Source organism: Scomber scombrus, chromosome 21, assembly GCF_963691925.1.
Source record: "Scomber scombrus chromosome 21, fScoSco1.1, whole genome shotgun sequence".
In the NCBI taxonomy this organism is placed as follows: domain Eukaryota; kingdom Metazoa; phylum Chordata; class Actinopteri; order Scombriformes; family Scombridae; genus Scomber; species Scomber scombrus.
In genome coordinates, this window is record NC_084990.1 from 24021239 (window position 1) to 24033996 (window position 12758).

The 12758-nt window shown below is 39.2% G+C and overlaps 3 protein-coding genes across 3 annotated transcripts in view; all 3 read right to left on the minus strand.

The window, feature by feature from the left end:
* The window catches only part of LOC134003423 (microfibril-associated glycoprotein 4-like), a 274046-nt gene that overhangs the window by 99172 nt on the left and 162116 nt on the right, over nucleotides 1-12758 (minus strand). The window lies entirely within an intron of this gene.
* LOC134003808 (stonustoxin subunit beta-like) lies at nucleotides 991-4605 on the minus strand. The gene is made up of 3 exons (XM_062443158.1): nucleotides 4515-4605; nucleotides 2445-3914; nucleotides 991-1529 (listed from the first exon to the last, which is right to left on the minus strand). Exons 1-3 carry the CDS (start codon nucleotides 4603-4605, stop codon nucleotides 991-993), a joined length of 2100 nt encoding a protein of 699 aa, XP_062299142.1.
* LOC134003663 (tumor necrosis factor ligand superfamily member 14-like) lies at nucleotides 9264-12471 on the minus strand. Its single transcript, XM_062442925.1, has 4 exons — nucleotides 12240-12471; nucleotides 10441-10477; nucleotides 10280-10348; nucleotides 9264-10079 (listed from the first exon to the last, which is right to left on the minus strand). The coding sequence occupies exons 1-4, from the start codon at nucleotides 12399-12401 to the stop codon at nucleotides 9691-9693; spliced, it is 657 nt and encodes a 218-aa protein (XP_062298909.1). The 5' UTR covers nucleotides 12402-12471; the 3' UTR covers nucleotides 9264-9690.

Consider the following 12758-nt stretch of genomic DNA (forward strand, 5'->3'; position numbering starts at 1 on the left):
TTTTTCTTTCTTTTTTCTTTTTTTGTGTGCATGAAAAGCAAAACAGCAAGAACTGAACCTTAAAAGCATGAAAAGAGAAAACTTTGCCACCACTCACTGCTAATGTCCTTAATGAGAGAGTGGTGTTGCAGTTTAATTAACAATATGAAATAAAACAAAAACAACTTCTAAATTAAATTGAGTGTCCCACTACATCTAAAAATAAAGAAACATAAACACTTCCTTCCTTAGGGAACCTCCTGTACATCTAAAACGATTTGATGGTAATCTACAGGCATGTAATCACTGACATATTGTGTTTACATTACCAGATACCCAAATAATTACTTTGCATCAGCCGAATGAATATGTAATGTAGCAAATATTCAATATTTTCATACTTATCTTACAAATTAGAGTAATAAAAACAAAAAATACAAACATCCATGTCCCAAAACATAATCAGATTACACAATATTTTCTGTGGATGGCACCATGGAGACATGATGTCCTATAAACCATGAAGCCACAATACAAGAATATTCAGTTTTCCATTACAAGTGTTATGAGATGAGAATTCACCTCAAGATTCATACCACAAAGATTTAGAGATGCTAAATGCAAAATTCTAACAGGTGAAAAGAAAAGAGAAAAACATGTTATTTGCTATGAAACAGTGAAGGTTTAATAGTCAGCGTGAATGTGGCCCTTCAAATATATGAGTAGCTGTTTGTTTACTTGACCACAGACTCAACTGAGAAGCAGGTTTTGCATCAGAATTAATGTATGAAGAAATAATAAAATGTGAATATAAGATTTAAAACACACAGATAAGTGATACTGAAACAGAGAATGGTTCTCCCTTTGATTAAAACAGTACCTGTAATACTTGTTAAAAATGTTTTGGACTTGTGTTGGAAACATTGTCCCTTAAAAACCCTTACAAAGTAATATAAATCAATGTACTGCAACCACAAGCTGTGTGCAAAATGTGGCTCTTACTGCTCCTGTTTAAAACTGGCACAGGCTCACATAGTTTGAGTTCACCCAGATCCAGATACCTGGATAAACAGGCTCGGTGAATGTGGTGTAGAAGGTGTGCAGGTGTGTCAGTGTGTTAGACGTGACTCTGTAGAAGGACAAAGTGCCAGCAGGCCAGTCCAGGTAAACTCCAACTCGTTTGCAGTCAGCTGCAGGGAGAGGGCCGAAATGCTCTGTAGCATCATGCCATGCATAAAGCCCATATCTGTGGCCAAAGTACCAGGACAAGGCGTTATGTCCAAGCCTGCTCACTGTACTGCCTCCTTTCCTGCCTATTCCCTTGTATGTAACAGCCACTCCAACCTCATCAGAGTCACCAGTACTCCACTCTACCTCCCAGTAATGGCGCCCAGTTAGCTTCTCATTGCACAATGCCTGGACATGTGAGTCAAACCTGTCAGGGTGATCAGGATACGCCTGCCATGTTCCACAGATCGCCTTTTTGTTTCCCTCTGACAGAATGAGGTAGCTGTTTGCTGTGTTTGGGTCCAGAGTGAGATCACAGGCATCTAATGAAGAGACACACAACCTGTTATTAATCATCCTCATCATCACTCTATAATTTACAACAACACACACATATACAGTGCTGTTTGAAAGTTTGTGAAACCTGTGGAATTTCTCCTATTTCTAAATAAATACGACGTAAAATGTCAGAATAGTTATATGACTTGTATGAAAATTTCATTTTAGGTCAGAAAAAATTCTAAAGTATTCACAAACTTACAAGCAGCACTGTATATACACACACATATACATATGTATAGTAAGATTATTGTGGGCTTTCTGTAATATATTTATGTCTACAAATCTGCCTTAGTATGCCTTAATGTTTTAACCCTATTTATAGTGTAAAGTGACTGTTTGGCTATAGTTTGTAAGCTAATACGTATTCATGCATGTCTTCACGTCCTGTTTCTAATGCTGCATTCCATTTCACTCCGAAGTTGAAAGTCAGAGCTGTTGACACAACCAATTTTGATTCATTCCAGTTTAGAAGTCAGAAAACCAGTTCTAGCCAGGTTAGCCATTGATAACAACACCAGTTGATGAAAACGCATTTCACTATGTGCCTACTTAACAGCGTAGCAACATGTCCAAACATAGAAGTTGGACAGTGCTGTGTGTATGATTGATTTATTGATGCATAAATAAGACAAAACTGCTAATGAACCGGATGTTACTACAACTATCACACTGTTGATGCACCATGTTGGATTTTTGAGGTTGGGGCTGATGAGGTTTGTCCGACCTCTCAAGTCAGAAATCCAGGGACATTCCAGTTGAAACTTCCTACTAGGAGCTCTGACATTCCAACTTCCAAGTACAATTGGTACGCAGCATTATTAATACTCAAAATGGAGCTTGTAAATGTTTGAATCAGGTTTCTAAAGGAGAGTAACAAACACATGTAAATGACTTACACCAGATTAATTTTCTTCTGTCTCTTACAGCCCTCACATCAGGTATGTCAGGCTTTGCGAAATTATCAGACACCAGAATGCCTTCCTTGTAATGGTAGATGGTTGCTCCTGTGTATTTCTTATTTGCTATGGGTGCTACAAGGAAACGGAATCTCCTGCTGTTCTTCAGGCCTTTGGCAACATCATTGAAGGCTTTGGCTTTCTTTCTCATTCTGGTCAACACTTCATCTGAGAAGTACCAGTGGTTTTCACTGGTACTTTGTGTTTTCGGTGAATCCATGTAGTTGGTCATCGCATCAAGGCATGGGTCAGCACTTCCCACAGAGGTGAAGACAAAGCACAGAGCATCTTCTACACCTGGAGCAAGAACCTCTCTATCCAGCTCTGATTTATTTTGTACGATCTTTGTGTTTGTTCCCTCCATTATGTCGACACAGAACCTGATGACATTGATCTCTCTCTCCTTGTGATCCATCCACTTGTTTAGTTTTTCATGACTGAATGGTGACTTGTCTCGGTCTGAAAATAGTTTTTCCAATGAGCTCGGAGCTAGTTTACCTGCACGGATGGAGGGTAATTTCTTTGCAAATGTTTGCCGAAGCATCGACGTGTAACAGTTACACAATTCTTTGAAATTTCTCAGCTTTCTTTGAATTTGTGGAAATTTCTTGACAACTTTGTCTGTCTGAGAATCGTTGCATCTCATTTCCAGTTGCCTTAAATCTTCTAAAGCTTCTTGAACTTTCCTCACCAGTCCAACATGGATCTCAGTCATCAGCTGTGCGGCTCCAGAGTCGAAATTTGTTAGCGGCATCATCCAGACCTTAAGTGGAACAGAATTCTGTCTCCCTTTTCCCAGCAGCTTTGGAAGCTGTGCGTAGGTATTGACTGCTTCCTGAAATGTTGCAGGGTTGCTGTCTAGGATAAAGTCTCCATAGAATTTGCAGGAGAATTTGTTTGTCAGGGCTTTTTCTTTTTCACTGAGCTGGAGTTTAGCTTTAATCCCAACATCACATAGTGGAATCTTCTTTATCACAGCTTCCATGCTGCCTTGGATGTCCTGCACTGTGTTTGCATCTAACTTCTCACTGTCAAATACAAAGAAAGCATTTGCTCCATAAAGGATGCCAATGACAACATGTGTTGCAAGGCCCCTTGTAATGATATCTTTTTGCTGCATGTTCTGTGTTCCAAGTCGAGTCAACTTCAACTGCTTGAAGTTGGTGGTAGCTTTGTACTGAAGTGTTACTCTGCTCTGATTATTGAATTTCTTCTGGTCATTCAGGTACTTGGCAGATCCTGCCACTTCAATCAGTCCACCCAGGAAGCTGGCCTTCAGGGAACCTTCAACATCCAGCAGAGAAGACTTGGATTCAATTGAGTCAGATGCTGTAATCTGAAACTCACTGCCTGGTTTCAGGGTTTCAGATGTGTTCTTCTGTAGAGTTGCTTCATCCCACAATGTGAAACCTGATGAAAGTAAACATCACATATGTGTTAAAGCAGAAAACATGTGTTTACATTTAAATAGAGATAATATGGATCTTAAAAGAAATCTAGGAGGCTGAAACATCATGTATACTCTAGATTTCAGTTAGGTGTCTCCAATCATAATCTCTGCTACAGATTCATTGGAGTGTACAAACATGTTCTTTTTTTCATGAATTTCTTGATTTAAAGTACATTCATCAGTAAGGGCCGAACCCATGTGCACCAAAAGTGTTTATTCTATCAACATGTTTAGTTCATTGAATATTGTGTTCCATGATGGCACCCATTAATTTCAAAGAAAGTTGCTCACTGGCCACACATGCTATTACAAGAAATGGGTAAAATGTTCAGTTTTGCTGCTTAAATGTCAAACAATGGAGGAAGTATTACTTAGATCACTTTGCAAGTGAGTAAACACAAAGCAAGAGCTCCATAGGCATGCTTGCACTGTCCAAAAGAGATAATATACTGTTCCTTAAATTCTTTGGGGGGATGGGAATTGATGTTCTTCCTTGTAGGCAGCACTAAAATAAGTAAGTAATTATATTATTCTACTATTGTTCACATATTAAACTCTACCTGGGATTAACTCATCTTTCCAGGCATCATAGAGCATTCCAACGGTGAAGGGTCGACCCAGCGCAGGTATTGCCATCATGTTTGAAGACATTTCTGCAACCTGTTGAGGAACACGACACAACACAGATCAAACCAAACCCACACAATCTTATGGTAAGAATCCACTCAGATAGCAGCTTTCTAGTCTTCTGACCAACTCACACATTCATGCACTGATTGTAGAGGCTGCCAAGTAAGACCAACCTGCTCATCAGGAGAACCCTATACATTCACACACACTGACACACTCTACAGCACAACCAAGAGCACAAGAGCCATTTGGGTTCAATATCTTCATCAAGCAGACTGTGTGAGTTTTTGTTTGTCTTTGAGCTTTTACTCAGTTTGTTATTCTAAAAAAAATATGTAAACAACCTTTACTTAACTTCAATTATTAACTTTACTATGTTTGAGTTTTTGAATTTGAACAGATCATTTATGTGGACTAAAATCTATTTAAATCCCATACCCTAACTCCTATGAGATGTGTGACTGTTACTACATATTGCAAAGAGGCAATGCTTATTTATTCATTTCTTTTCACCTGTATTTTAGGATATTTGTTATATTGTCTGTGCTGTTCGTAAAATGTGTTCAGATGGATGTCTGTCCTCTCCCGCTGCAAAGCAAATATACCTACTGGTACGAATAAAGTGAAATGAACCTGAACCTGAAACTGTCACACAGCACAGTAAAAACAGCTCCTTATTTGGTCATCTGTACAAGTGCACATTCTGAGTCAATTCCTCTATTTTGTCTTCTTGTTACTGAAACTATATACTGTCTTTGTGTTGTAACCCCTCGTCCTGAGCACGTAGCTACTGCTGTTTTTGTGAGTACACAAACCACAGATCACGTCTCCAACATGCACAGTGCAGAGATCTGGGTTTCTACTCTTCTTCTCAGAAATGCTTTGTTCTAATTATACAAACATCTGAATTGCAATGAATTAATTTGTCTGTCTTTGTTTTAATACACATCAAACCCTGATTATTGTTCATTAGGGCCCGAGCTCTAAACAGTGCTTGGGCCGTGAAAATGCATGTTGCAAAATGGCTCTACACTAGGCAAATGAAAAAAATTGAGCCCCCAATTTCCACACATCTAACTTTAACTAAACTCCTCTTAGAGATTTAATCTGACCAATTTCAAATTCATTGAGAATCATTTTAAGACATTGGAGATGAAAAGTCATCAAAATCTTTTTCCTCCATTAAACCCGACGTGCGTGGCGTTGCGGTGAATTTCAGGGCGGGGGAGCGAGGGTCCGTTCATCGCTACTTGCAGCTTTAATTATTATTATTATTCTCATGAATTATACAGTATTAACTTCTTAATCTTACAGGTGCAGTGTGGCTTTTTCCAATAAACATACTGTATATTCAGAAACACTTGTTAGTTACTGATTAACTAACATTTATCCAAAACATGCAACAAAAGATTTCCTCAAACAGATCATTCACTTGATAGCAGAAACATTTATCATCATTAAAACTATAACATAAAAAATAGGATTTTATAATACATAGCAAATAGATAGAATGGCACAGACATTTCTTACAAGGACTCATATTTGATCTTAGTGAGGCAGCACACACTGAACGATTAAAGCTATTCTGATATTTAGTTGCATGGCAGTGGATTTACTTTACTTTACTTAAATATTCTCACCCTGTTATTCCTTACCTGGTGTAGCTGTGCAGATCGCAGTCCTCTTTACTTCTAAGTGGAGCGTCCAGACTGACGGCCTGTGATAGTCTGAAGTTACTTATATCCTCTTCTCTCTATTACTGCCCCCCCCCCCCCCCCCCCACCCCCACCCCATATAAGGAGCCACATAAAAACATGCTTCCTTATGTGGCTGAAATCTTATTTTAATTCTGCTGCAGTTTGTCTCACATGCAGACTTCAGCCATCTGAAGAAAGATTCTCCTTTATAAATGATCAAATGTCAAAAATAATCAGGGAGTTAGTTTTTAAATACATTATTTTGCAAGACTTGACCTCAATCACATCATTTTTCACCACTGTTGTTGGAATAAAGTAGTTTTCAGACGCATTCCTCTGTTTATTGTCTTCTTATACAAATCAGTAATCACCTTTGACCAGGTGCAATAAGGTTAATCAATACAATTTAGAGAATATTTACACTTTATCTATCAAGAATAAATCACATTGTCACAATAATTTCATGAGAAGAAGTAAAAATTATTTTATTCCAACTTTATGGGCTACAGTGTAGAAGTCATCAGCCACCACCAGTGTCTGGACTGCTGCTCAGGACTGATGTCGCTCAATTCAAAATACAATTTGACAACATCAGTATGATCTGTATAATAAATCATTATTTTGTTTGCATCCATACTGTCCACCTATTGTCCTTTCATGCTGTTTTTCATCCTCTGAATTAGCCTGCTTGGCTGCTTCAGTGTGTTTCTGTGTCTGTATTAGTGCTGCGCAGTAAATCAAAAATGTGGAAATGCTTCTGAAAGGTTAACATGCTTGGTGACTACTTAAATTATTTTCTCGTGGGAAAGAGGAACAAAGAACATCTTTTTCATGCTGATATCCTGTCACGTGATTTAGTGCACTCACACCCAATGTAAGGCAACACGTCCTCACAATTAAACATCACGTCCCAGAGGCTGACGAGAGGAAATGAATATCTCCTTTATAAATGATTTCTGTTTGTTGGAGACTTTCTTCTTCTTCTCCACTACATTTCATTTCTTTTGGTTTTAGCTTGCCCAGCCCTACTGTAGGTATTCTAGTTTTTGCAAGTACTGTATATAATTTGTGCTTTGACAATAAATAATAACTTACCTTTACTTTTTCAGTACTAGCTCAGAGAGCCAGGTCAGAGGGTTTTCGAAACAGACCTCAAATGTAAAAATGAAACCCTCTTGCACTAAATATGCATATATATATATATATATATATATGCAAATATTGTATCAAATACATAAGAGTGAGCAATTAATTGACTCTGTGACTGCTGCTGTGCAAAGTGCAGAGCTACCAAATGCTAACTGACACACACAGACTATTACACATGGATTTGCATCAGATGTGGAGAATCCAGTCGCAGATTAACCGATACGCTCCCCTGTATATGTCCTAACACCACTGGACTAGCTGTGGAGGCTCCCAAACCTGCCTCTCCTACCTTTCCTCTTACTGTCATCACAGACCAAAAGCATCGACACCACGGCTTGGAGTTGAGGTCCAAGATGAATGAATTCCACTCTGTCTCATTTATTAGAAGCACCAGCATGGGTTGGTTTGTTCCTACATTCGCTTTCCACTTCCCGATGTTAAGGCAGGTGTGCAAGATAATAATAATACATAATATGCAGCAGCTTCTGTAAAAACCCTCATCGCCTCTTCCCATCATTTCCACTCAAATGTCAGTTTAAAGGAACGTGTAAAATCACTCAAGCCCTGCTGTTATGTTTTCAGTGACTGATAACTTCAGACATTATAATAAAAGATTTTCTAGAAGCTGCTACTTTGAATGAAAATAACTTGTGGTAACAAAAAGATTATATTTAGAGACACTGTACTTTCATTTAACTCTATAGTAAAGTATTGATAAGTTAAATGTCAGCACTGCTTTATACTGACACAAGGGGGCAGTATTTAGCTGTGTGTTATTTAATTGATATCTGAAAATGCAGCCCTGATTTATCAATGGAAAATACTAGTTTCATGTATGGAAGTGTGAATAATTTGAGCTCATAGGTAATTATAGAGCTCGTAAAAGTCATGTCTAGACCGAGGTTTAATGATGAGAGAAAAATGAACAGTGTGAAACCCAACCAGTCAGCTGATACATCTCCCCTTCCTTTAAACCCAGTCTCTCATTCCTTACAGGTGAGCCGACGCTGGAAGATGACGACTCACACATGCATCGAGAAACTGTCATGAAAATACAAAATGTTATAAAAACATCTGAGCCAAAGAAACCTATGAGTCCACAGATAATGCATTACTTTTTGCATTTAGACTTCACCCTTGATGTAATTACATTCTCAGTTCCACCAGAGATCCACTTTTAACCTGCACACACACAGTCCTGTTAAAGTGCATTTTAATCAGCAGCTACTCTCCGGGTCTGAGGTTGGAAAGCGAGTCAGGCTATCTGTTGCTGCCCCCCCCCCCCCCCCCCCCCTCCCCAACGACCACTTCCTCCTCAGTTTATGACTTATAAAACTCTGTGGGTGTTTTCAAGAGCTGCTTCTTCGAACAGACACAGATGAAAGGAAAACGTAACAATTGCTGCAAAGAAAAAAAAGTGTTTTTGCTTGTATAGGTCACGTTAGCATGCTTGTCACCATGGTGATGGGGTGATAATGCCCATCTACAGGTGCAATATGGGTGGAACACACATATTATACATGCTGTACTTCCAAACCCTCAAGAGAAGTTCATTTGTCATGAAAGTTACAGTGATGTAAAACCAGTATGAACACAAGTGGTTGACACATTGACTGTAATGTTATCTCACTGTGGTATTATAAAACCCTTTCTCTGCTATATGTGTGTCGTGTGGTTGCAATGAGGAGCTGAGACTGAGACTCAGCAGGCTCCAGTGTGGCCCGGTCTTACGCAACAGGAAGTACATAAACAAGTTCAATTCATCTGAGAAAACCAACAAATACCAACACCAACATCTACATCATTAGATTTTTATTTCATTCTTTTTTGTATGTATTATTGCACATAGACAGCAGAATTAAAGCAATAGTATAATTCAGACATGAATAGTTTTCAGTATGTGTTACAGAAAGAATACGAAGAAATGTGTAAGAATACAGCTCGTCTTTTTAAATGTTATCATCATGCATATGATTAAACTCAGCACAAATATGAAGATCTAACTAAGCAGTGTGTCTTCAAATTATCCCTCCATGATGTGTCATGTTGTTACCTACAGAAGCTTAAGTGTAAAATAAGTAAATAAAGGAGCACAGAAAAAGTCTCTGATGTGAAAATGAATTTAGTTAAACTCTCAAACTGTTTAGAAACTGTCAGATTCAGTCCTGGTCTACTTTCTGGATGCAAATCTGTGTTTTCATTACAAAGAAATGAGAAAAGATGCTCTTACTCCATACCTGGTGAAATCTTAATATGATGTTCATATCATAAAAGCACCAAAGACATTCTCAGTGGGTTTGTTACGCATTATTTTTGTGGTGTTACTCACTTCTACAAAAATGGCATCACCCTTGTCCAGGTAGAACACTCCTCCCAGGTAACTGTTGGACTTTATGGAAAACTTGAGAGACTCTGAATATTTCCTGGACTGCAGGAGATTGAGACTTTTCCCTGCAAACTTTTCACTCTTCTGATTAACAAGATGGTGAAATGTGCCGTTGTCTGAGAAGAAAAGCTTGGAGTAGATATAGTAATACCCCGCCTTCTGAATGACCAGACTTCTGTCTTTGTAGTCCATTTGATAGAGAAGAGGGTCTGCAACTGTGCTCCATGCCAGTATCTCTTGAGTAGAAACTGCATCTTGTCCGTCTGGAAAGAAACAAAGGGAGAAGACAACACCAACAATAGGGTTAAGGTTGGGTTAGGGTTTTTTAGGCTTTAGAAATGATAAATGACCCACCCTGCACTTTGAGAATGTGCCTTCATTTTACAAACAAAAGCTACAACAGTGTATTTTGGTAATACATTTAACACTATGCTATTGGATGGGACATCAGTGTTGCTCTCACCTGTCAGATGTGCAACTGGTTTGGTAGGGATGAAAGGATCGTTGGATTTGGTGGAGATAACATCTCGTTCTGTGTGACCAGACATACACAAGTCTGTCATGTGGATACAGTAACTGAAAATATGTATAGATTCAAATTAAGTTTAACAAGTGCTGACATACCTGCAATGATCTTAGAGAATGTTGCTGACCCGCTGACCTGCAAAGGAAATAAAAACAGTTGAGCTGGCAGTCGTGCTTGTTTGCTTTGTGTTAGTGAGCATGATCATGCAGCAGCAATCACCACTAAACCTGCCCTAGTTTGCTCTGAAAAGTAGGACAGGTCTGTGCTTTTGGTAATCAAAAGGTCGATCGCAACCATGCTGCATGAAATAAACCACTTCCTCTTCTCCACTGTCCCGTGTTTGCACAGCCCCCCCCCCCCCCCCCCCTCCCCCGCCAAGCGCTGTAACTGTTGTCATCTCACAGTAAACCACACAAGGACAGGAAACTGAGACACACATCTACAGCAACAGCAAAGGCCACACTTTAATGTCATTCTCCACCTCTACTTCACTCCTCCTCATAACAGTGACATTCTTTCCCTGTCAGCAGTTTTTTAAGAAAAACAATCACTCATGTTTGTTTTTCACTGATGCTTCTACTTCACTAAACCTGAACAAGTTCTCACATATCAGCTTTAGTGTAAAGAAGGAGGTGTGGGCCTGATTTTGTCTCTAACCCTAACCCTTTATTCAAATGAAGTTGTTTGTTACACCATAACTCCATCATAACACTAGATAATCACTAATTGACTCCTCCCGTTCCACTTTGGTTACAACTATGACAGAGTTTTTAATGAGTAGCATGTGACACTGAGAACTGTAACCTTAGTCCAACTACGCACAAGGCTGGATTAGTACCTGAGGGGGCCCCTAGGCACTGACACTCATGGACCCCCCACACCGACTCAATGCAAAAATCACATCCACCCGATGTTACCCACCCTGGTTTTGAGCTTCCAGTCAAGCTGACATGTCACTAAGTGAGCGAGGTAACTTCACACTCTGCAAAAGCCGACATACTGTATAACAAATCACCTCCCACACACACATAGGCCTACAGCTCTCTCTCTCTCTTTCTCTGTCTCTCTCTCTCTCTCTCTCTCTCTCTCTCTCTCTCTCTCAGAGATCAGGTGCTAAAAGTCCAGCTCCTTCACAAACTCAAGGCATCAAACATCTTACTGCAAATACAACTTTTTTTTTTACTGCAGCCACTTCTTTCACTTCCTTTTTTTGACTTCCTCACTAGGCTTTTGGTTACAGCCGGACGTCCATTTTCTGCTAAGTGATCAATTTTCTCTCACACCAGATCGTACAAACTAACCACAGTACATTGCAACCTGCTGAACAATCGTTTCCCAGCCGTCAATCATGAGACTTTATTTTCTTTGCATGAAAGCAACAATAATGATCAACATCTGTGTGTCTATTTCTGTGAAGTCAGACCAAAAAAAGAAAAAGTATTTGTTCTCCCATCATTGAGGGCCCCTTTCTGATTACTGGGTACTTGATCAGATTGCACCTTTGGTAGATCCAGGCCAGCACTTGCATAATACCTTGTGTTTTGTATTTCATTGATAAACATCCCAATCTAGAAATGTTACAGCTCTAAAGTAACTTTCTAATCACCTTTACATGAAATGTCCTGCTTTTATCATATTTTGCTATATATTCGCTTTTTTTTGTCATGAGGTCATTCATTTTTTAATTTAACTATTGTTGTCTTGACATTTTACCTTAGTTTGAGTAGTGAATATTTAATTTACTCCAATTACATACAACATAAATATTACATTAAACAATAATATTTAAATAGATATTACATTACGAATATAAGGCTCCGTTGATAAGTGATCATGGGATGAAACTGTGAAAGGTATCTGGTAGGCTGGTGCAGACTCAGATGAGATTGATACTCACAGATTCAGGTTTGTAGAGTCGGTAGATGAAACAGGCCTCTATCACGATGCCGAACAACGCCACGCTCACCAGGATGAACAGCAGGTTCTGTGGCACACACACACTCTGTCTCACCTGGGTCAGTCTGTGAGGCACTGGAGTGTGAGTGGCATGGGTGTCCATCACAGACGTAGAGGGATACCCACACTCGGTCAAATCAACAGTTCCCTTTCTGCAACTGAAAACACATCAGTGTGGAAATATCATCCAGATGTGTCGCTTCAATGGTGTTAGAGAGACTGATGAGAATTGAGAGACAGTGACAGCGACACTGTGGAAACTTAGCAAAATGGGTGGGCTCTCTTGTGGTTGTTTGTTGTGGTGACGTCTAAGACACAGACATCTTAGTATGTATCTACAAAGCCCCTTTGTTGGCTGTCAGAGATGCACCTGCAAACATCACAATCATACTGTACAATGCAAACTTTTCAAATGCAGCTGCAGAATCTGACAATCAGTAGAAAAGTCTAAAGGCAAAAG